Consider the following 23,634-nt stretch of genomic DNA (forward strand, 5'->3'; position numbering starts at 1 on the left):
TGAAGAATCTGAGAATTGCACAAAACAGCATCAAAGAAAGAAAAATAATCACTGATGTCCACTTTATTAGCTGAGTATGGGCAAAAGATGTTGGCCAAAAGGTCATATTGTGGTCATTGCAATCACAGAGGACATCTCTGGAAATAAAAGGAGGAACAAACCGAGATGTACAGTGTATACAATGGAGTCTTTTCTTTTAAAAACATAGTAAACACATGAGATAACCTGAGCAACGTGATGCTCAGTCCTTATCTGCTAAGATTTGGAGAGTTGGATGGCCACTCCTCAGGTCATTTAAGGCATGACTGAAAGAATAAGGTCATGGTTGTGTACAACATAGTGCATAAGTTCTCGGTGACTCCATAGTGTCTTCTTTCTGCATGTCCATCACATGTGCAATCAGTTATGAAAAAAACGTTTAAAAAAAGAAGAACAAAGGGGGGGGGGGGGGCGCAGTATCTGCACAGTCCATTTATCTTTGACTTTCAATCTTCAGTTGAACTCAGGACTCCACAGTCTCACCCACGCTTAAACCACAGCATGTCTGCTTTCTCTCTGGGAACTTTTAAAAAACCTGGACAGCTGGGTCAGATTATTCAAAGGACGAGTGCTGCACAGCATGTTCTTGTAAAACATACAACACACATTTAAGGCCAAAAAAACCAAAACAACAACAACAAAAAACAAACCCTCGTAAAACTACAACAGCTCCCTAACTCTAAAAGCTTTCTGAACTAAGAACGGAAACGTACTGTGAGTGAAAGAATGCTCTTGAATTCATTTCTTTGTATAGCAAGAACTACAATTTCTTACAGGTGTGAAGCCTTCATGCAGGTTAAAACGTGTCGTCTGATTTCATGATTCATTGTGTAACTTCTCCAGCACTAATGGAATGGTTTAAAAAAAAAAAAAAAAAAAAAAAAAAAAAAGAGAGAGAGAGACAGAAAAAAAGACAAAAGGGAGCAGTCCACACGTTTGTCAATGAAACGTTTTGACAAGAGGCTTAATTCCCACGGGCGTCACTGTGGTTGTGTGCAACACTCTGCAAGAACACACAAAAATAAATACAAGTATCTTGTTTTGCCTCTTCCGGATGTACAGGATTACGATTTTTTTTTTTTTGATGTACACACTTATAGTCAGTACCGTAAGTCAAATAAGGGTGATTGCAATATTATATATAGATATAGATATATGTAGCTCCACAGACATGTTGAATTTCTTAACCAAACAAGCACATCCTATCTATTTGTAATGAAAGGGTCTACAGCCACTATGAGTGACATCCTTACATACAGTACATTGTATCGGGAAATAAACAGTAACACTGCAATCACAGCTTCCCCTCGCTGTCATGGGGAAAAGCTTAAAACCAACATCACTCAAGCCAATTAATTATTCAATTAAAAACAAAAACACTGTGCAGAACGCACCGCTGTAGAGATCTGCAATACTTTTGATGAAACTTTTGATCAGTGTTTGATCATGATTGATGCCATCAGTTTATGGTAAGCTTTTGTTCTTTGTGGCGTAACATGCACTAGAGCAGGTCGCAGTGTGATGCTTGCCTGCCCCGATTTCATGACGATGACCTCTGGTCTCGAATTGCTAAAAAAATAAAACTTTTAAAATACAGGCGTACAAAAACAAACGACTCCCTGGCAAATCAATATGGATGCATACACCGCATATAGGCAGGTGATCAAGTAAAACAATGGAGAAAACAGAGAGCACAGGTATCTTTTACCTGCAGGCAGCAGTTCCAACGACAGAGCGGGTAACAAATTAGAAAAATAAACCTGTCCATTGAGACTAAAGAGAAAAACTAAAGACATAAAGGGACAGAACAAGTGTATGTGGAGTTAAAAAACAAAGAAAAGAAAGGATGATGATGGCTGTTAAGCCCCTTTCAGACATGTACCCTCTCCTGACGGTGTCTGAACATGTTTGCTTCATGTATTCAAACCTGTGATGGCAAATCTCCTGGGTCAGACCTCGTAACAGTTACGTAACACTTCCAGCACGGCACAAGACTAAGAGCATGCAGGACATTAACGGTAACGAACACCAAAAGGTGTGCCGCGAACGCGTCTTTGTGAGTTGCTCAGCTCACAAGAGAACGCCCTAAACAATAAAATATGTGCATATTAACATTTTAGCTCATAAACTTGGTTTGCAATAAGATTAAAACATTCCTCATTTTCATTATTCCCACTCATGAAGAAAGAGATTTGTTTTGGAGCCTGTGTGGGAAGGTTTTTCTCAGCAGCGCACGCACGCACAGAGTACCCCTGTTTGAGAACAACTCGCTCAAGAATGTGTTTCCGCTTAACTAAAGGCAATGCTGACAGTATTCAGGCATGTCATGTTTGTTGGTTTGAATCCATGAAAACACCGATGTAAAACTGACCGATGTCTGAAAGATTGTGCTGTCACTTTAACAGATTGCTGACTTCACCAATGTTACATATTCCATGTCTGAAAAGGGCTACTGATGTTTGGAGAGCGAAAACTGGAGATGGCAGGCGGGCAGACAGAGAGAGATGTGTGGAAAATGTCTGTGTTCAGTGATTCTCGTCCAGAGGTCCTGTCAGTGTGTCGATGCTGCTGCTGTCTGTGTCTGAGGCCAGGGTTTGCTCTGTGGACATGGACGAGATATCGTTGGCTGAAGAGGACTGGGAGGCCGAACCTGACACCACATCTGACACATTAAACACAAAAACAACAGACAGAACAGGAAATTTAGCTGCATATGGCAACAACATTTACACTTCCTAGTACATTGTTACTGGAACATCCACTCACAGCCGCTCTATTAGGTATACAGTGGGGCAAAAAAGTATTTAGTCAGCCACCGATTGTGTAAGTTCCCCCACCTAAAATGATGACAGAGGTCAATAATTTGCACCAGAGGTACACTTCAACTGTGAGAGACAGAATGTGAAAAAAAAATCCATGAATCCACATGGTAGGATTTGTAAAGAATTTATTCGTAAATCAGGGTGGAAAATAAGTATTTGGTCAATAACAAAAATACAACTCAATACTTTGTAACATAACCTTTGTTGGCAATAACAGAGGTCAAACGTTTACTATAGGTCTTTACCAGGTTTGCACACACAGTAGCTGGTATTTTGGCCCATTCCTCCATGCAGATCTTCTCGAGAGCAGTGATGTTTTGGGGCTGTCGCCGAGCAACACGGACTTTCAACTCCCGCCACAGATTTTCTATGGGGTTGAGGTCTGGAGACTGGCTAGGCCACTCCAGGACTTTCAAATGCTTCTTACGGAGCCACTCCTTTGTTGCCCGGGCGGTGTGTTTTGGATCATTGTCATGTTGGAAGACCCAGCCTCGTTTCATCTTCAAAGTTCTCACTGATGGAAGGAGGTTTTGGCTCAAAATCTCACGATACATGGCCCCATTCATTCTGTCCTTAACACGGATCAGTCGTCCTGTCCCCTTGGCAGAAAAACAGCCCCATAGCATGATGTTTCCACCCCCATGCTTCACAGTAGGTATGGTGTTCTTGGGATGCAACTCAGTATTCTTCTTCCTCCAAACACGACGAGTTGAGTTTATACCAAAAAGTTCTACTTTGGTTTCATCTGACCACATGACATTCTCCCAATCCTCTGCTGTATCATCCATGTGCTCTCTGGCAAACTTCAGACGGGCCTGGACATGCACTGGCTTCAGCAGCGGAACACGTCTGGCACTGCGGGATTTGATTCCCTGCCGTTGTAGTGCGTTACTGATGGTGACCTTTGTTACTTTGGTCCCAGCTCTCTGCAGGTCATTCACCAGGTCCCCCCGTGTGGTTCTGGGATCTTTGCTCACCGTTCTCATGATCATTTTGACCCCACGGGATGAGATCTTGCGTGGAGCCCCAGATCGAGGGAGATTATCAGTGGTCTTGTATGTCTTCCATTTTCTGATGATTGCTCCTACAGTTGATTTTTCCACACCAAGCTGCTTGCCTATTGTAGATTCACTCTTCCCAGTCTGGTGCAGGTCTACAATACTTTTCCTGGTGTCCTTCGAAAGCTCTTTGGTCTTGGCCATGGCGGAGTTTGGAGTCTGACTGTTTGAGGCTGTGGACAGGTGTCTTTTATACAGATGATGAGTTCAAACAGGTGCCATTCATACAGGTAACGAGTGGGGGACAGAAAAGCTTCTTACAGAAGACGTTACAGGTCTGTGAGAGCCAGAGATTTTCCTTGTTTGAGGTGACCAAATACTTATTTTCCACCCGAATTTACGAATAAATTCTTTACAAATCCTACCATGTGGATTCATGGATTTTTTTTTCACATTCTGTCTCTCACAGTTGAAGTGTACCTCTGGTGCAAATTACTGACCTCTGTCATCATTTTAAGTGGGGGAACTTGCACAATCGGTGGCTGACTAAATACTTTTTTGCCCCACTGTATGTAAAGAAGCCAAAACAGTTCATCCATGACTAGAAATCAGGCAGATCAATGAACTGTCACCATGGAAACAAGTTAATGTACTGCCGATCTGAGCATATGTAAGATGGACCCAGAAAGCATTGTGGGATTTTAATGTTTCAGTTTCAGCAGTTTTTTTAACTGCCCAAAAATAAATAAATACAACTGCCAATGTGAGGCTGGTAAAACTGATCTTTGATAGGAGGAGAGCATTGTCTTGTATCGTGTGACTACAGCACTAGCAAAGGCACACTAACAGCAAAACACAACGAAAATCATACCATCACTGGATAGGAAAAAAGGAAGAAAATACTACTGTCAACAAATACGTGAACAGCTACAGGAAATCATGACTACATGCAAAATCTATCAACAATGCAGTCCCATCCTAATTCTAGTAACTGATTTTAATGTTTTTGAAATCTTTTGAACTCAAAAACATTTAGCCTTAAAACTACTCATCTGTGGGAACTCAGTAGGCACGACATGTCTGGAAAACAGATTTGGGGGACAGAAAAGCTTCTTAAAGAAGACGTTACAGGTCTGTGAGAGCCAGAGATTTTCCTTGTTTGAGGTGACCAAATACTTATTTTCCACCCTGATTTACGAATAAATTCTTTACAAATCCTACCATGTGAATTCATGGATTTTTTTTTCACATTCTGTCTCTCACAGTTGAAGTGTACCTCTGGTGCAAATTACTGACCTCTGTCATCATTTTAAGTGGGGGAACTTGCACAATCGGTGGCTGACTAAATACTTTTTTGCCCCACTGTACCTGTTAAACTGATAATGCAAATACCTAATCAGCCAATCGCATGACAGCAACTCAGTGCATTTAGGCATGCAGACATGCTCAAGACAACCTGCTGAAGTTCAAACGGAGAATCAGAATGGGAAAGAAAAATGATGTAAGTAACTTTGAATGTGGCATTGTCATTGGTGCCAGAGTAGTCTGAGTGTTTCAGAAACTACTGACCTACACAACCATCTCCAAGGTTTACAGAGAATGGTTTGAAAAATAGGAAATATCCAGCAAGCAGCAACTGAGGCTACAATTAACATGGGCTTACCACAGGTTTGAAAAATGTGACATTTAGATGGTAGAGTCAGAATTTGTCGTCGACAACATGAAAGCATCCTGCCTTGCATCAACAGGTCAGGCTACTACTGGTGATGTAATAGTCTGGAGCATATATTCTTGGCACACGTCGAGCACCTTAGTACCAATTAAGCATTATTTAAACATCACAGGCTACCTGAGGACTCTTGCTGACCATGTCCAGTGTATCCCTCTTATACTAGCTTCTTCTGCTAACAATCTCGAGCTGCTTTCTTGAACATGACAGCAAGTTCACTGCATTCAAACTGTCTACACAAATGGGCCAGATCGCAATCCAGGAGAGCTTCTTCGAGATGTGATGGAATGGGAGACTCACATCATGGACATGCAGCCGACAAATCTGCAGGAACCGTGTGAGGCTATCAAAGCAATATGGACCACAATTCCTGAGAAATGTTTCCAGCATCTTGTTGAATTTATGCAACGAACAATTAAGGACAGTTCTGAAGACAAAAAGGCAGTCCGGCAACGTACCACCAAGGTATACCTAACAGAGTGCATGTGTCCACAATGGCACATTTAAGGATACCCGTCTTATGGCCCATGAGAATGCCAGCAGACTCCTTAGCTACAGTAGGGCATTAAGATACTGTAGTTGTTTTAAGAGTATTGTACTGAAAGACAATATTTAGGGACAACTACTGTTTCCACTGCTGCATACTGACATATGTGTGTGTGAACGAAAAAAATAAATAAATTATATATATATATATATATATATATATATATATATATATATATATATATATATATATCTCCACATACATGTACACACTGTTCTAGGACCCTTTTGCGCCTTGCGAACATCAAAGTGAGTGTTTGTTTTGGTGAAGCTGTCAGTGTGAAGCGTTTTTCAAACAGTGACACGTCCAGTGAGGCTGCAGCTTTGGGCTTATGCTAACAATTTTGGGCTGATAGAGGAAAACTTTGTACCTGAGCAATCTTCTTTCATTAGACCATTCTTGTTCCTCTCCTCCCAGTCAATCACCTCTTCATAAATAAGTTCTGTGGAGAAACAGAACAGGTTAATGGCTTTCAGTGGTGACCACACTCATGCCTGCACGTTCAACACAAAAGCAACAGCAACAGTAGAACAGCAGTTGCCCGGTATGGTGCGCTGCTGGTTTGCTTCTCTAGAGGTCAGTGTATCCCACCTTTCCACTGCTCAATAGTGTGCTCTCTCTCTTCCAACTGCTTGTCAGAAATCTGTGGAGGAGGCTGTGAAACAAAAGGAAATGTCACACACAGCCGCAGCACTGATGAAGTTTACCACAAATTGAGGGGAACTGCTTGCTCACCGCGTCGGCCTCTGCCGGGTCGTACCACACGTGAATGTAGGGGTGATTAAGAGCTTCTTCTACAGATATGCGGCACTCGGGATCAATGACTAGCATTTTGGAAAGCAAGTCCCGTGCTTGACTTGCTGTTATGACAACACAGGAAGGGCAGGATTACTATGGAAACAGGCTTACGACATCATTAAATTTAAGTATTCTGTTTGACAATTGAATATTGTCCCTGATGGTGTTTGGCCAACATGTCTGTCAATGTCAAGATTTGTTCCGTTTTATTTAATGATGTGACCTCTTAAACGACAACATTACACCGCAGAGTTTTACTAAATCTATGCAGTACAGGAGTATCATTGGATACTAAAAATAACACTCTACATAAAGAGAGTATCAAAAATTCTTACTCTTCAATTTGTCATGTTCTGACTCAGAAGGGAAGGCCCAGTCTGGGAAAAGCTCGGCAAAGCTGACACCAGGATACTGTGGCTTGTTCATCACATAGTTCCTCACAGTCTCCATCAGTCGGTTCATAAACTCTAGACTGGGTGTGCCCAGAATCTCAATCACCTTATTCCACTGGTCGATGTCTAGAAAACACACTTGTTATGGAAATCTCCAGTAAATTGATGGGCCTGTGCACATGTAAGCAAGTGAAAAGAACAGATGAAAAGGTACAGAATAGATCCGACATGTACACTAAATAATTTTGTATGAAAGCTAGCAAAGGTAAGCCTTAATTCACCAAAGCATAGGAGAGATGAAAATTTTGACCTTACAGGATTACCAATTATTACCATTCACACTCAGATTAACAAGAATTTGTGCTCTAAAGAAATGTAAATGCATCAAATAGATGCTGAGTCATTTTACTGTCAAATAACTACAAAAGCAATGATTTATATTGAGAAGCTACAGATGTAACCACATCATGGCAACATATAAAAAGTCCCTAATCTGGGAACAATGGGTATCTGTCCCAATCCATCAGGTGGATATTGGCCAATTTCAGTTTAGGTTAATTTAGCCACTCTGTTAAGTGAACAGAGCAGTATTACAACCTGAAAAACCATTTTAGCATGGCTAAAAATACAGATGTGCACGGTCTGTTGACTTACTTCTGCGCAAGGCAATTACTTCAAAGGATGGGAAGCAATCTATCATCGACTCACACTTGTGCCCAGCATCCATTCTCAGCTACTCGGGTGTGAATGCAAAGGGGAAGCTGGGAGCTAAGAGGCAGCTTACATATGTAACAAGAGAGATTAATATTTATTGAAGAGAAACGGGAATTAGAGCCTGACCTATAATGGATGTATTAGGAGTAAAAACTTCTCTAAATTATCAGTGGGTTGTGATCTGTAAAATAAATATTTCCTATCAGTGTATAATGAGTTAGACTCTGCAGAGAAAACACAAAACTTTAAGTTTAAACTCAGCCCGAGTGTTTTGTAAATTGTAAATTCAGCAGCTGAGAAGATGCGAGTGTGCCGGGAGACCCACAAGAATAGAAATATTTGATAGAGTGTGAATGACGATGGAGGAGGAGGGACAACAACTGGCACAGAGACGATGAGAGCTGCGAAGGATACGATCAGTGCCCTGGAAGATGACGCTGCCCTTTACCATCTCTCCCATGATACACCCCACTGACCAGATGTCCACTGGGAACAGAAAACGCACAAGCACGCACAGATGCACACAAACACACACACATAACCACACAGAAGAGATATTAACTTAAAAGTGACCAGATAACATCAACTAGATAATACAATCCACACTGAATGTATAGTAACATAAAGTGACACACAGAATGATGGAAATCATGCTCTATGGATTCAAATTTGAATGAGAAACATTTAAAATGCGAAACACGAGCTCTCATCGGTTTTGGTGCATCTGCCAGCAGAGTCGCGGCCTGAGGCTTTCATCATAGCCATCTTCAGGCTTTTCTTTCTCTCGGAGTCAGTCTCAGCTTTCCACGCCTTTCTCCACAGCCTGGCTTATCAGTTTGCACAGCTGTTGCTCTCTCCCTCATTTTTCATGTGTGTAATTGCACGCACTTAGCAGGACAGGCTGTATTTCGTTTCTCTCTCTCACTCTCCAAGTCGACTGCTTGCTTGTCAGTGGTCGTCAGGGGCAAATACCCATCAGCTCCTCTTTTTCCCTGAAATTCAGCTTCACTAAAAATTAAAAGTTCTCTCTCTGAAAATATCTCCAGAGAATCTACTCCAAGTCCACTCAGCCATTACATAAATGTAAACACTTGGCAGGTTTCACTCCTATAAATGATTGGTCTCACAGCTTAGCTACATTCAAGGACTACTTCCATTTTGCAAACCTACCCCAATATGTTGAGTCATATTTCATGCTCCACCTTGTAATTAACCCAGGTCAGAAAAGATTGAGATAACCTGTCTGTTTAGCAGATAAATAATATCATGGGTCAGGTTTCTATCTCTGACTGCAATGGCTATACTGACAACTACACGGCTCTACACAGAGTATACATTTCTCAGAATATTAACTTAACTATTGCTTTGATTCCCCCCTCCAGATGTGTTTTATACAACTAAATAAACAATTCTTGCCTTTAATAAACAAAAATATCTCAGTGTCTCCTGGCTCCAGACAGAGCAACCAACTGTTGTGTGAGATGAACAAGAAAGGATACAGTCCTTTCCAGGAAAGAGGACTTTGTGAGAAATCATTTCAGCCATTATGCAGCCAACTGACCACAGGTCCACTGCAGCAGAGTGGTGGTATAGTAAACATATTTGTTAACATCATGTTAATATATCAAGAGTCAAACTTACTATGACGAGTCAAAATCACCATTAAATGTTTCCACTTTGTACATGAGAACCATTGCTAATATACACTCACCTTTCACTTTATTAGGCACACCTGTTCACTGCTCACTAATGCAGATACCCAATCAGCCAGTCACATGACAGAAACTCAATTTAGTCATGCAGACATGCCTCAAGATGACCTGCTGTAGATCATAGTGAGATTCAGAATAGGGAAGAAAGTAGGGCTGGGTTTTGATTATCGATTAAAATCGATTCTGGCTTGGATAACGTGATATTGATTCATTAAAATCCTGAATCGATTTTTAAATATAAATTTATTTTGCCTGAAACGCCAGAATCTCAGGTTAAACCTCACAAAATTTCTACAACCACCAAACAGCTAAAACAGTAAATGAGAGCAGGTACACGGATTCTGCACAAAGATGTAAAAACAAAACGCAGACCCGGCGCATCCGAATCAGTGAGATGTTGCCTTTCTCACGCCGTCGGGGCTGAAAGCAGACTGATTTTGAAGCGTCGGCGGGCACTTTAGGTTTACGTCCTTTTTGCGCTCGATTCTGAAGCTGCATCTTTTATCTCTCTCCAAACAATATTGACTGAACCAGCCACTAAAGATGATCCAAACTACGCTTCACATAAACATCGTCACAAATTTCCTCTTACTTTTGCTGTTTTGCTTCCACCACGATAAAAATCACACTTCATGTAGAGCTCTCTCTCTCCCTCTCTAAATCGATAATCAAAACCCACCCCTAGTTATTACCCACCAGTCTACAGTGTCAGTCGCTGTTTGTTTTTTGTTTTTTTACTTACGACAAGAAAGCCTCATTTCTGCTGTTCAATACTGAACAAATTTAAACTTTTTAAAATTATGCAAAATTGCAAAATGCTTAGCTGTGTCTCTAATCAAACCTCAGTAACTTTGCTCTGCTTCGTTTTTGATCTACTGCACAATATTTTTAAGGTCATCTGCTACAAAAACCCAGACCAGGAAAACCGCCTTCATGTTTTTCTGTGTTTTATCCTCAGTTACTTTGACACAAAGGAATCTGCTGTGATGCTCACACCTTTGATAAAGTCTCACAAGTGTCAGCTTTCTTTTTATAGATATAAAAATATAGATATGTACTGATAAGTGATCAGAATTATAATATTTCTGACTGTCTGAGGCAAAATTTCCCCAATTCAAATCAAATGAATCGAATCGGATTGTGGATCGAATCGATTCGGGACCTTGTGAATCGGATTCGAATCGATCCTAGAAATCAGTGACGATAACCAGCCCTAGAAGAAATGCAATTTAAGCGACTCTGAAGGTGGCGTGGTTTTGGGGCTGCTGATCTGCTGGGAATTTCCCAGTTCTGAAGGTAGAAGGGAGACCAACCAAGTACCAGCAGGGTGCATCTAATAAAGTGTTCAGTGAGTGTTGTTGTTTGGTTTTTTTTTTTGGGAGCATTAAATTAATCATAAAGTTTAAAAAACCTGGCTTTTCGAGAACATGAAGAACTCCAGGGAGCAGCTTGTATTGATAGTCCTGATGGGTTAAATGATTTTCGGACACGCTACATAAAGTCATGTTAAACAGATTATTAGAAAATAATTATTCTGAAAGAGAGAAGTGTTACATGTTGACCAAGTAGTGTTTAAAAGATTTTTTTAAGGCTGGTTTGTACTCACCATTTTCCTTGTACTTCATACCGAGAATGACCTCCGGGGCACGGTAATATCTGGTCACCACGTACGGGGTCATCATGAAATTAGTGCAGGCTGTCCTAGCTAAGCCAAAGTCCAAGATCTTTAGTGTGCAATCTGACTTAACCACAATGTTACTGGGCTTCAGATCCTGAAGGGGGAAAAAAAAATTCGATAAATCTTTAGGAAAACAGGCACAATAATCTTAAAGTTGACAAGCAGATGGAAACGTAATACAACCATTTTAACCACTTTATAAAGTAAACTTTGGAAGAATTATCTAAATACAAAATGAATAATGTTATTTCAGAATCAAAGATATACTCATTGGCTAATGCTAAAATACACAAAACAAGCAAAAGTTTAAATAAATACAAATTTTTTCATGTATTAATAAATATTAAAGAGCTGTCAGGTTACAGACACAACATGGGAAACGTTACACTTTTAAGCGCTATTTAAGTATTAAGTTACTGTGTTTTCAGAGTGACTCTTTTAGCCAGCAACACATTTACTGCTTGCACTTACCCTGTGGATTATGCCAGCAGAGTGCAGGTGCCTGATTCCACAAAGGATCTGGTATAGCAGGTAGGACATCCTCTCGTGGTCTAGGTCCATATGGATCACCTGGCATAGGCTGGCATCCATTAGCTCCATCACCAGATACCTGAGAGGAGGGGAACAAGTGCAAACTGTGTTTGTGTGCTACTGTGCGAGAGCTACAAGTGCAAAGAAAAGAAACAAAATAACAGGAATTTAAAAAACAATCAGAAAGAAGACAAAATAAGAAAGCAGATAAAGGAAATGTGACAAAAGCAAAGCGTGAAAAATAGAAACCAGAGAGCGAATGAAAGCAACGCAGAGGATTAGAGAACGTTGGAAAGTAAATAAGAGGATGTTTGTTAAATGAAAAAAAGACGCAAAATACTTCAGCTTAAATCTTTGCATGTGAGAGAAAACCAAAGCAGCCAAAAAACACTTGAGTGCCACTCACAGATCCTGAAATTCCTCCAGGGACTTCTGAGGCGTGAATACATTGATCAGACGGATGATCTGCAAGCAGAGAGACAAGCCGTTACTCTACTCTGTCGCTCTCCTACCTACTGGTGAGGCCCAACTAAAGGCACAGCAGGGCTTCTGTTACCCCAAACCAGAAATGTTATATTTAGTCCAAGGAGATGACTTGAACTTAAATTTATATTACATATGTTCTGGCTACCTCTTAATATTAGAAATATTGTCCAACACATGAGAAGATGGAAATGATCAACTTTAACATTTTTCTGCCACACCTCGGTTTAACCTTCATCAAATGTTCAACACATTTTATTGCAGGTCGAAAAAGAAGATTTACATTTTTGTGGTTGACACATTTGAGCAGCACCAGCTCCCTGTAGGCGCGCTTAGCGTGGGTCTGGTTCTGAAAGGGCCGACACAGCTTTTTCACTGCCACTGGTATACTGAGGACCGTATCTAGAGCAGAGCTGCAACAGATTTCATTAAAGAAAAAAAAGACAGAGACAAATGTTAGCAAAGAAGAAACTAAGTGCATCCCAGAGAAAACAGCTTATTCAAAAATTCCTAGTTACACATTCAGTTTCATTCACATTTTAAAAATAGTAAAAATAAAAATATAATTTTTTACGACCCTACTTTAAACATGATCGGGGCTGCACAGAGGAAAATAATCAGGTGTGAAATGTATAGTTTTCAGGGTTTTTATCGGTTTTCAGCGTTATTTTGTTATCGTTTTTATCGTTTACTCTGTTTTCCTGGGTCTTTTTACGTGTGTTATGAATAAATTTTCTTTTTTCCGGTACCGGTACTAGTTTTATTTTGTTATATTTATCCGCGACACCTTAAAGGCTGGTCCATGAAAATATTGTCGGGCATAAACCGGTCCGTGGCGCAAAAAAGGTTGGGGACCGCCGACCTAAACCACAGCAGTTTAACTCTCAGTAAAATGTATTTATATAGCACTTTTCACAGACAGAAATCACAAAGTGCTTCATAATAAAACCTACGAAAATAAAAGTATAACACAACAATGCAAATTAATAGAATACAACATAAAACAGGTGTGGGGTGCGTATGAGGATAGATGACTCACGACTGCAGACCAAATCTACCCATGGGTTTGTACCCATAAAGCAACCTGAACCCGAACTGAATGGGGGCAGTGATTTACTGAAACATGTACAAAAACACATTTAAATACAGTATATGAGTGAAAGGGAGACTATATATAATTCCAACAAGTTTGAAAGTTAAAAATTGAGATGAACATCTTTAAACGTCTACACAGCCTGAGCCTGAGTCACGTAGTCTTCAGGAATAGTTCTCCAGGCTTCTTTAAGTAGATTCAAAGCTGTTCTTTGGATGTCATTTTCCATTGACTCAACTAAGGAAATCTGAATAAATTGTGTTTCTGTCTAACAAAGTGCCTAAAGACACACATTATATTACATTGGTTCTTTGCTAATATGTCTGTTTTGTACACCTAACTTAAGGGATCAACACTGAATCATCCCATAAGATATGTATATGTAAAATATGTATTTTACCTGGTTAATGTGTGTGGCAGGGCATGCTCTGCAGCGCCGCTGCAGGGGAGGCGGACGCACCTGAGCGCCACCCGCAATCACGCCTCGCCGCCTTGACATCTGTGCTATCTGTGCTGTTGTGTTGGTATGTGTCGGGCTGTGAGCTGAAAAGCTACAACTGGCTGTATGTGTACAGCAACCGTGTGTGAAAAGTGGCCTATAAAGAGGTGCTGAAAAGCATGTTCATGCAAACATCGTCGGTTCTGCCGTGGTATGTTTACAATGGGACTTCTGCTCCTGAACCTCTGCTAACGTTATTTGGAGAGGAAAGGATAATGGCTGCTGAAGAAAGAATGCCATTGGTCGAAAAGAGAGGTAAAACGATTTCAGTGGTGTGGAAACATTATGGGCTCGTGGAGTCAGACGTGGATCAAGTAGACATAGTGTGTAAACTTTGCTACGGTGTCGTAGCTGCACCACAGAGCAACACTACAAATGTATTCAATCATTTGAAGACCGCTCACAAAGTGACATACGATCAAACAATGAAGGAGCAGCAACTTTAGTTGACATACCTCAATGTCAGTTTGATGCAATTGTGCATTGTGTGGCTGCACAGCTTGCCTTGATGTTTGGTTATTTGTATGCATAAATATTATGCAGTATTTTTAAGTTCACTAAAAATTAATGTTTACATTTTTCATTTAGTTTTTATATTGCTAACATTTGCACTGTTATCAGTATTTGCACACTATTTTATATTATTTTTTGACAATCTTTAAAGCCATTATTCAACACATTGTTATTGTTAAATAAATATTATCAAATAATCGAGATCTCAATTTCAGTGAAAATAATCGTGATTATCATTTTTGCCATAATCAAGCAGCCGTAGTTCACAATAGAGAACAGCTGCTGACATAATGTGGATCTGAAGATCCATAATTGGCCTACCTGGGGTTGAAAGTCTCGATAAATGCACGGCGTTTTGGCGGGTACACCGGCTTCCGCGAGTGTGACGCTTATTTTGAGCAATGAAAAAATAATAGAATATAATTTTATTTTTATATTTCAATATCACAATAATCTTCCAATTTAGAACTACAAGTTAAAAAAGAACTAACATAAATAAAATACACTTCAGCTAAATACTTCCAGTTTATTTTCCCAAACCACGCGGAACCGCAGGTTGCCGACCCCTGGTGTAAGTGGTTTAACAAACAAAAACACAAAACAAAAATACAAATCGTCTGAAAATGGTCAGGTACATGGACTGGCCTCAAAAAGCAGCCAATCTCCAAAGAAAACCTTTGAAGACCATCAGAAAGCCTGGAGAAAGATTGCTCAAGAACAGAGCCAGAAAATCTGGCTCCTTGGAAACAAAACAAAGAAATAATGGCTCAGGACTTTTGCACAGTACTCTGCAAGTCTGACATTCAGGGAAATGTATCTAAAATTAAATTCAAGCTCCGTTTGATATAATCATGTAGCCAATAATGAATTAAGTCAAGGGTGCCAATATTTCTAATCAATAGCTTCAACAAATGTGAGATTTTCAGCTTGGAACAATGATATTGACATAACAGTACTTTTTCCAGCAACATTTACACTCATGATGGAAGCAAAAACACAGCTGACACTACTGATCACATTAACTGTGTCTCTATTTAAGAGTCGCTGCAAGCTGTGACACTTGATAATGAGCCAGCTTATCTAACACCTGACCCCAAAGGGGCTCAACCGATTCAGCAACAATCACTAACATGTGAATTATACAGCGTCAGATCTACACCGTAACCCCATTTTAATCCTACGCCACAATATTCTAAGTAACCTACACCTCCTGAGAAATGTAACTATGTGTTAACTTGAATGGTATGGAAGTTTATGGTGTAGGGAAAAAAGGAGTTTTTGTTTACTATGCAAGTTAGAATGCAGATTTCCCAAAGCAGTCTAAAGTTTTAACCTGTGCCCATTTAATCAATCAAAGACTGAAAAAAACTTCTTTGTCTTACCAAACAATGCCTTGGGCGCCAGAGCCAATGGGCCGCAGCTGCTGGTAGCGCCTGAGTACAGTGAAGGTGGAGTCCACCACCTGAACACTGTAGAACTGCCCCTCCGCCTCACTCATCCTGCTGAACAGTCAGGACCACCAGCGCTGTCTGCAGGACAAAGGAAAACAAAACAGATGAATATCACCACGTTCTAATCTCATGTACGCTCTCTTCTGCTCTCCGTTTCAAAGTGTGTGAAAAGGCCTAGAGAGGAGCACACAGCACAGCTTAACAGATGAGAGACAGGCTCAGTTGAATGTAGCATTTTATTGAGGTAAAAACTTTGAAAACCTTCTAAAACTAAAGATGAACTTGTGTGTTAGGGCCCAAAAAATATCTAATCCAAGATTAACTTTGACTTGATTTGCATGGAACTTTAAATGCTTTCATTGATTAATTGATAACCTTACGTTTCTCCAATATTTTTTATGATAACAGAAGCATAAGGCTGGAGCTAAAGGCTGAGCCTTTAATGTTTGGTGTGCTTGTTAAAACAGAGGAGAGAGAAAGCTAACAGCTTACAGTTCCCTCAGTAAACACGAACATACCACGCACACTCACACAGGCAGCATTTAGCTTGAGTCTCTTCATTATTTCTTGAACTGCATCCAGCTTCACTACAAGTGTGCGTTCAGCTATCAGCACTGGATGAGCACATACATGTTAATAAATTACACGATGTGTTTGAGTGTTTATAACAAAATATGAAAGTGTTTCTTGGCAATAGTTTATGTGCGCATGTGCATACATCTGTGGGCGAGAACACATAATCGTGTAGCTACGCAACACCAAGCAGTCACGGCTGTTTGTCATTCCTTCAGAAGACAGTCATCAGTTTAAAGCAGACCAATTTTTTTCCGCCTTTAGCGGGGAACAGCGAGACAAGCACTCACTGGATTTCGTGGTCACAGACACAAAGTACTGACGAGAAAAATAAAGGATGTTTATGATCAAATGGACCAGAAAAAAAAAAACCTGTAAAGCTAAAGTCACTGCAATAAGCAAAGAGCTACATAAGGAATTAGAAAGAGAACTGCTGTCAGATATCAAAGTGTGTGTCTTTAGTTTAAATGTTCAACTGGAGACGGAAACATTTATTTAAAAATTAATCAAAAGAAAATCTAATAATTGTAGTTCATTCTCCAATAATCAAGAATTAGCGTGCAAATTATTTCAATTATACATTTACCTGAAGGTGATGCGTATTCTGAGTTTTATACAAGGAATACATTTCAAAATTAGCTGGAAGAAGGGGTCACATACCACTGTGCTGCATCACACTCAGTAAGTGCCACATTGTTGAATTAAGCTAGGCCATCAGTAAAAGATCACTGCCTGGAGATCAAACTAAGTTCCTTCAAAACCTATACATGCCTCAGCTGGGCCTTTTCCATGCCATGTAAAGCATAACAGCCACTGGTAATTGTTTTCAAACATGTCCTAAATAATCTCCAGTGCATGTGTGTGTGTGGATTTTCATTGTTCGCTTCGCAGTTTTAACTTCCATTTTGAGATGAAGAAAGAAAGTTATGTGTAAATAATATTACTGGTTGATATGCACTGGTATAGAGCTATATCAGCCAAACATTGTTATCGACAAATAAGGCGACATTTACTGATGGCACTGGTCCACGTCTCTGCTTGCCATTGTATATGATTGTTTATTTCCTACTGTGGTTTGTTATGACTTATTTGCCTGCTTGTAGGCCGGGGTTTTTGCCCATGAACAAACACTGGGAAAAAGCCTTCACGTGTAGGAGGTACCGATCTGCAACCTTGCCATTAGTCAGATGAAAAATGAATCCTTCTCAGTTACTTTCTTCCTCTGCCTGTCTCCTCTCTTTCAAACATAAATCCAGCTGGCTCTCTGACTACACCCAAAGGAAAAACTCCAAAGACCTTTACTTCCTTCATTCTTTTTGTTTTTCACAACTTCTTTGGCTTTGTCCTTTTCCTATTGTGCTACTAACATCCCCCTCAATTGCCTCGTTCCTACGGCCTCCTCACAGATATCTCCAATGATGGTCCTGACAGATATATATTTTCATGACTGCTGTGACTGACACGCAAGCTGAGCTTTTCTGTTTACATACATGTAAAACGTAGGTACAGGCAAAACAGCATGCTAATACCAAAGCTGTACTGCACGTCTCAACAGCACAGATCTTAGGCCACAGGACACAAACACCTTCTGCTAAAAAATACAGAAAAGACTATTTTAGCCTCACTGACAACAGCATTTTGAGATATTTATATTTTTTCATATAAGAGCTGGTGTGCAGCTTTTGCAACACACACATCAAGTTAAAGCATGCTCTGAGGAGACCATTACTCATAACCAAAACCACTGTAGCTTCATCAGTCACCTGGTGCCAGGTTAGTCACAACTACTGGGTCATTCTAAAGTCGATTCAGCACAAACACTGACAGGGAACAACTGTTTGATTAAAGCTACATACTGCTCAGAAAGCCAAACAGAAACATAGGCAGACACCTGCCACAGTTCTGGGCAGCAGGCTCTGAGGAATTTATTTAAAATCAAAAGGGAAATCGATCGTGTGGAAAAAAGTTCCCCAGAGATTCCTCAGCAACTGTGGGTACACTAAAAGGAAGAGACATCCCAGAACAAACTGCTTATGAATGATACCATTAATCATTACTAGCCAAGGTTAAGGGCGACACTGATGCAGCTGATCCTGTGAATGCAGATAAACTGCTAAAACACTTTATCAATCGCTACAGAGAAAACAAACAAAACACTGCTTTAGGTTGATGATTATTTAAAAAGGATGATTAAACCATGTTAACCACAAAACTGCCTATTAATCTCAAAGCTTACAGGGAACACTGTCATCAACAGTGTCTCCATTTTTTCCCCTCAGACTGAATTAAAGGTAGACGTAGCTACTATGACATCATCCACTGGTTTGTGAAGTCCTGTTTTAACTCTTTTCCACATAAAGACGAGATTTAATGACCTCACCCGTACCCTTAATGGTGAGTTTCGATACCTCAGTATATATCAATAACCCTGATGACCTCACTAATGATGCAAACCCAGTCATTTTGTTCTATAAGCAGGCCTGAAATATGACAGAATCCGCTCAGTTCAGAAAAGAGCTTCAAGGGTTACTCGTAGTAAGAGTAAAAGCCTCGAGCCGAGTGTTTTCGCCGTGTCATATCTGGTTGGTGTTTTGAAAAGCGATGTGACAAGCGAGGGGTGAGTCTGACAGTGACACCGCAGGCTCAATAAGCACACCGTGTGTGATCCTCCTTTCTGAAAATTAGAATACCCAAAATTTACTAAATGGAGTTTATGTTGTATCGAAGATATGAGCGACTGAGCTCATTATGTCATCAGGAAAGTGTTTACAGAGGTCAAGCCTGAGGTCTGTTTTCCCGTAAACTTCTGCAGAACCGGAAAACACTGGTATCGGGGCCCTTGTGGCCATTGTTCACACATTCTCACTTACACAGTTATATATATTTACTCCCATAAATCAAGGCAGAATATAATCAACCAGTTGGGGAATATTACCTATTATACAAACCCTCCTGTGTACTATAGAGATTGAAAATGTGACGTCAACAGCGGAAAACACCAGCCCACGTAGCCATTTGAGAAAAAAAAAAAAGAAAAGGCTTAAGATACTTCTCAGTTGGTTTCACTTTTCAGGCCTGGAAGCCTTATTAATTTAATTTTTTTAACTGTTTTCTATGCAGCAATAGTTTATCAGAATCAGAATAGTATAGAATATCCAGCTTAGCTGGATGTTTTCTTAGTGCAAACAGTGTTACAGTTTTATGCCTGAGAAAATGTACTCAAATAAACTGTAAAGAATACAGTTATCTGGAATATGAATGAAAAGATGGGGGTTACGTACTCTTTCTCTTACCTGATGATACTTATTACACTAATCCATATTTATGCAATGGTATGATGATCAAAGAGTTGATGAGAGAAGTGACCTTCACACAAGCATCATGGACCTCAACCAAAGCTCGTGGCAGTGACTGTTCAGTTCAGTCTAGTCCAGGCTTGGGGGTCTGACGTGGCCTAGACTTGGGAGTTAAGATGGGGAGTCAGTGAGCTGGCTATGAGATCATATTAGCATGGCCTGAAGCCTCAGCATCTCATCTCGATGTAGCAGAGTTACAAAACACAGCAGGGATGGGTAAAACTACACGGGAGTCTACTGCTGCTGAACTAGACACACCAAATTAGTCTTTGAGAGCAGTCTCCCGGGGAAGAAGAAGGATGCAAATTAAAACACAGCAAACTTGGACACACTCTGAACATCCATGTGATCCCACTAAAAAGTTCAGTGCGCACAAAGTGGCTGAATCACTGACGGGCTCGCCTTGCCAATGACATGCCAGAAAAACCTAGCTTGGGCTGTGAAAAAAAAAATCCCCCTAGTTTCCATTGCATCTGCACCTGCGCTTGTGGTGACTGTGGTTAAGGTTTGTGAGCAGGCCTACACAAATGTCATTAATTTGGACTACATGTGTGTTTTCGAGGCTCTGTGGGTAAGGTATGCGCACTGACAGCTAGACGACGTGAATTTTTAGCATTTCATAGCGCTACACGCCTGCTCTACAACAGACAGACACACACACACACACACACACACACACACACAGTGAGGTATGAAGTCACCCGGGTATGACACACCGTGGCCGCAGCACTGTTGGCACTCGGTGCTTTAACACAGTCAGAAACCATCGGTTTACACAGCTAAAGTTACACCAGCATTAACGACATCTGACTTTCCAAAACCTCAGTAAAGGTACGAAGTTAGCAGGGCCTACACTACCATTGTTTTTCAATTCTGTGGGCAGCAATGCGGTAGTCAGGCTGAACTGTAAGCTCCGGCGGACTAGAGAACGGGCAGCAGGATGCAGCTGCTGCGGCGAGACCTACCTTCTCCCTTCGCCTCTCCCAGGGCACTCCCATGCATCGAAAATATAGATAAAACACTCCCCGAGCTCCTCAGGCACAACCTGGGCTTGGAAAAGTTGAAAAGGACGGTCGGCCCGGCTGTCACGACTGACAGACCTTCCTTTAGTTCCTAGCTAACTCCAGCGGCAGCACGGACGGACGGGTGCGGAGGAAGGGAACGCCACAACAAGCAGAGACCCAGCACAAGCATGACGTCATCACGCAGAGTTTACGTGGGCGCAAAGTTTTTTTTTTCTTCGCAAAACTTGGAAAACTTTTTCTTCTTCGTGTGATTGGTTAATGTAATAATGTTTGTGTTTTGAAAAATTACAAAAAAACAAAATAATACTAATAATCCTATGAGGGCACAAATAAAGACACACAAGACAAAATCAATAACTAGCCATAAATATTAGAATGGGGATGTGGTGGGGGGAATGAACAGACAGGTAAACCTTTTGAACAGAATGAATTTTCAATTTATTGATTGGCAGTTCCCATTTGTCTATAAAGATACAGTATAAAACACAATCATAGTTAAAGATACAACTCCAATTTTATCAGTCTTCCCCATAATAATAATAATTAAAAAAAAAAACAGTCAAATACAGAATATTATTATTAGAATCATTATAAACCCATTCAAATGCCTGAAACAAAAAACAACACACAAACAAAAAAGCAAAAGAAAACAATTATTATTAAAAGTTATGATATATTATTTGTTTTTGCTGCATAAGTGCTTTTTAATTTATTGAAATGCTCAACCCTATAAGTAAGGAAGGGGGTTTTTTTTGGAGGGAGGGGGGCGGGGGAAATTGGAATTCTGTGAAACAGAACAGAAAGATGACATATTTTATATTAAGATGAAATTAAAAAACAAAAACAAAAAAAAAAAACAAAGTTATGGGTTACTGGCCCACCAGGCACAGTGATTTTATGACTTTTCATGATATTGCAGCCTAGAGGTATGCAGCCCCCGGTCGACATACGAAACTCATAAAATAGAAATTCTGAATCAATCACCTCATGATTGTGTACATTCATAATGCACATTTGGTCCCCGTATTGCACAACTGTAAACACTTCAGTATACCATTTCAATGCTAAACTTCTTACACGGTTTTGGCTCATCTCGTGACTAGAAAAAGGCACAGCAGCTGTGTGAATGTCGTTTTCATAGATTGTTCTGCAAGGCTTCATCAAGTGATACCACGGCCATTCTTCAGCAGTGTATTGGTCTGATTTCACATTTGGCTTTTTTTTCTTTTACAAGTTCATTGTACAATAGACAATACCCCTCTCTCCTCCCCCCAATTCAACACACACACACACACACACACACACACACACACACACACACACACACACACACACACACACACACACACACACACGCACACACTTAATGTTTGATTGCACTATTGCACTGTTAATCTCCTAAAGAGCTGTCTCTCCTCTCCAGGGCTTTGTGAACTGTAATTATTCCACTGTCACAGACTTGGCCAGGTTTCTGGGAAAGTCAACCTTTAAAAAAAAACAAAACAAAAGAAAAGAAAGTTTGTTATAACAAATTCTCCATGATCAATTTAGCAGCACTGTATAACTTTTTTTTTGATAACACATTTCCCAACTCATTATATTAGTGTACATGGTAAAACAATTGCATCCTGGTAAAGATGTGCCATAATAAGGATTTGGCTATAAATGTTATACATTGTACATTGTTGTGATCATGGACTGTAAATAAAGAGTTCACAATTCTGACAGATAAAGTCTGTTTGCACTGTGGTGAGTAGGGAACATGAGCTGCCTTCTTAGTAAAGTAAAGCATTCACAAGGAAAGAAAAGATGAATAGACACAAGCAGAACCAGAGACATGGACAAAGCATTGGTATTCATGGGCACCACTATCCCTAAAGCGTATGTACAAGCTTAGAAGAACACATGCTGGCTGCCATTACTGTCTTTTTCAAGGAAATCTTTTTCAAGGCCAAATTCTGCACATGTTCGAGTGCCATGACTGTACCATTAGATTTAAGTTTTGTAATCAGTTTAAATCAGTTTTAAATCAGACAACTAGATGAAGTATCTTAGTGTGTTAGTGTGGAATTGAAATGAATGTGTGACAACATCAAATCCACATGCAAATAGATTCCACTGCAAGCATTTGAAAACCAAACAACAGAAGCACACATTACATTCATAATTAGCTGCTCTTAGCATTGGGTGAATTTGAACAAAATCAATATTGCTATAAATCTCATATTAACATCAATATGTGATTACTGAGGTATTACAGACATCGCAGTGACTGTGCATGTGCTTGTGTTTTGCTAAAACGATGCCCATTATTAGTCTTTATGGATATCTATTATATATCTAAATATGAGGATTTGGTCATGATGATTTCTTTATTCCCAGGACTCTTGTCAATAATCAAACCAACGGTTGCATTGAATACTTACATCATATCCTCGGAGGACAGCCAAGTGAAATGACATAAGCTGCAAAGGGATGACGCTGAGGATACCCTGCAGGCAGTCCACAGTTTGCGGCAGTTCGATGGTCTGGTAGGCATTCTTAGTCAACTCAGTGTCATCCTGGCAACAGATGATGATGGGCCGACCCTGATGAAGACAGACATCGAGAGGGCAAGAATATTAACATCAGTCTGTCTGTCCACTCATTTCTGTTGTACTTGGGACTTTCAAAATTTAGTA

At 40.2% G+C, this 23,634-nt stretch overlaps 2 protein-coding genes across 4 annotated transcripts in view; both read right to left on the reverse strand.

The window, feature by feature from the left end:
* Window positions 1–911: 911 nt before the first annotated feature.
* Window positions 912–21,105, reverse strand: mapk9 (mitogen-activated protein kinase 9). Of its 2 annotated transcripts, none has more exons than XM_080900291.1 (12): window positions 20,894–21,105; window positions 15,931–16,077; window positions 12,727–12,856; window positions 12,367–12,425; window positions 11,901–12,039; window positions 11,358–11,523; window positions 8,454–8,525; window positions 7,269–7,451; window positions 6,871–6,995; window positions 6,727–6,790; window positions 6,506–6,577; window positions 912–2,701 (listed from the first exon to the last, which is right to left on the reverse strand). In XM_080900291.1, the coding sequence occupies exons 2-12, from the start codon at window positions 16,044–16,046 to the stop codon at window positions 2,565–2,567; spliced, it is 1,263 nt and encodes a 420-aa protein (XP_080756417.1). In that variant the 5' UTR covers window positions 16,047–16,077; window positions 20,894–21,105; the 3' UTR covers window positions 912–2,564. The 2 variants fall into 2 exon arrangements, with proteins under 2 accessions (XP_080756417.1, XP_080756418.1); XM_080900292.1 differs by lacking the exon at window positions 8,454–8,525 and adding an exon at window positions 9,539–9,610.
* Window positions 21,106–22,198: 1,093 nt separating this feature from the next.
* Window positions 22,199–23,634, reverse strand: part of gfpt2 (glutamine-fructose-6-phosphate transaminase 2) — a 43,234-nt gene continuing 41,798 nt past the window's right edge. For both annotated transcript variants that reach the window (XM_080900439.1, XM_080900438.1), the window contains 2 exons: window positions 23,380–23,541; window positions 22,199–22,438 (listed from right to left, as the gene is read on the reverse strand). In XM_080900439.1, the coding sequence (XP_080756565.1) occupies window positions 22,394–22,438; window positions 23,380–23,541 (207 nt within the window). In that variant the 3' untranslated portion in view covers window positions 22,199–22,393. The remainder of the gene's footprint in view (window positions 22,439–23,379; window positions 23,542–23,634) is intronic.

The sequence above is a fragment of the Rhamphochromis sp. 'chilingali' genome (assembly GCF_963969265.1).
Source record: "Rhamphochromis sp. 'chilingali' genome assembly, chromosome: 13".
Classification (NCBI taxonomy): Eukaryota; Metazoa; Chordata; class Actinopteri; order Cichliformes; family Cichlidae; genus Rhamphochromis; species Rhamphochromis sp. 'chilingali'.

Excerpts from the sequence above, each read along its gene's own strand:
- mapk9 (XM_080900291.1), bottom strand. The coding sequence starts at position 16,046 with ATGAGTGAGGCGGAGGGGCAGTTCTACAGTGTTCAGGTGGTGGACTCC. Across the intron at positions 6,578-6,726 it reads CACTATTGAGCAGTGGAAAG|AACTTATTTATGAAGAGGTG; the intron begins GTGGGATACACT and ends GTTTCTCCACAG. Across the intron at positions 2,702-6,505 it reads AATGAAAGAAGATTGCTCAG|ATGTGGTGTCAGGTTCGGCC; the intron begins GTACAAAGTTTT and ends TTAATGTGTCAG.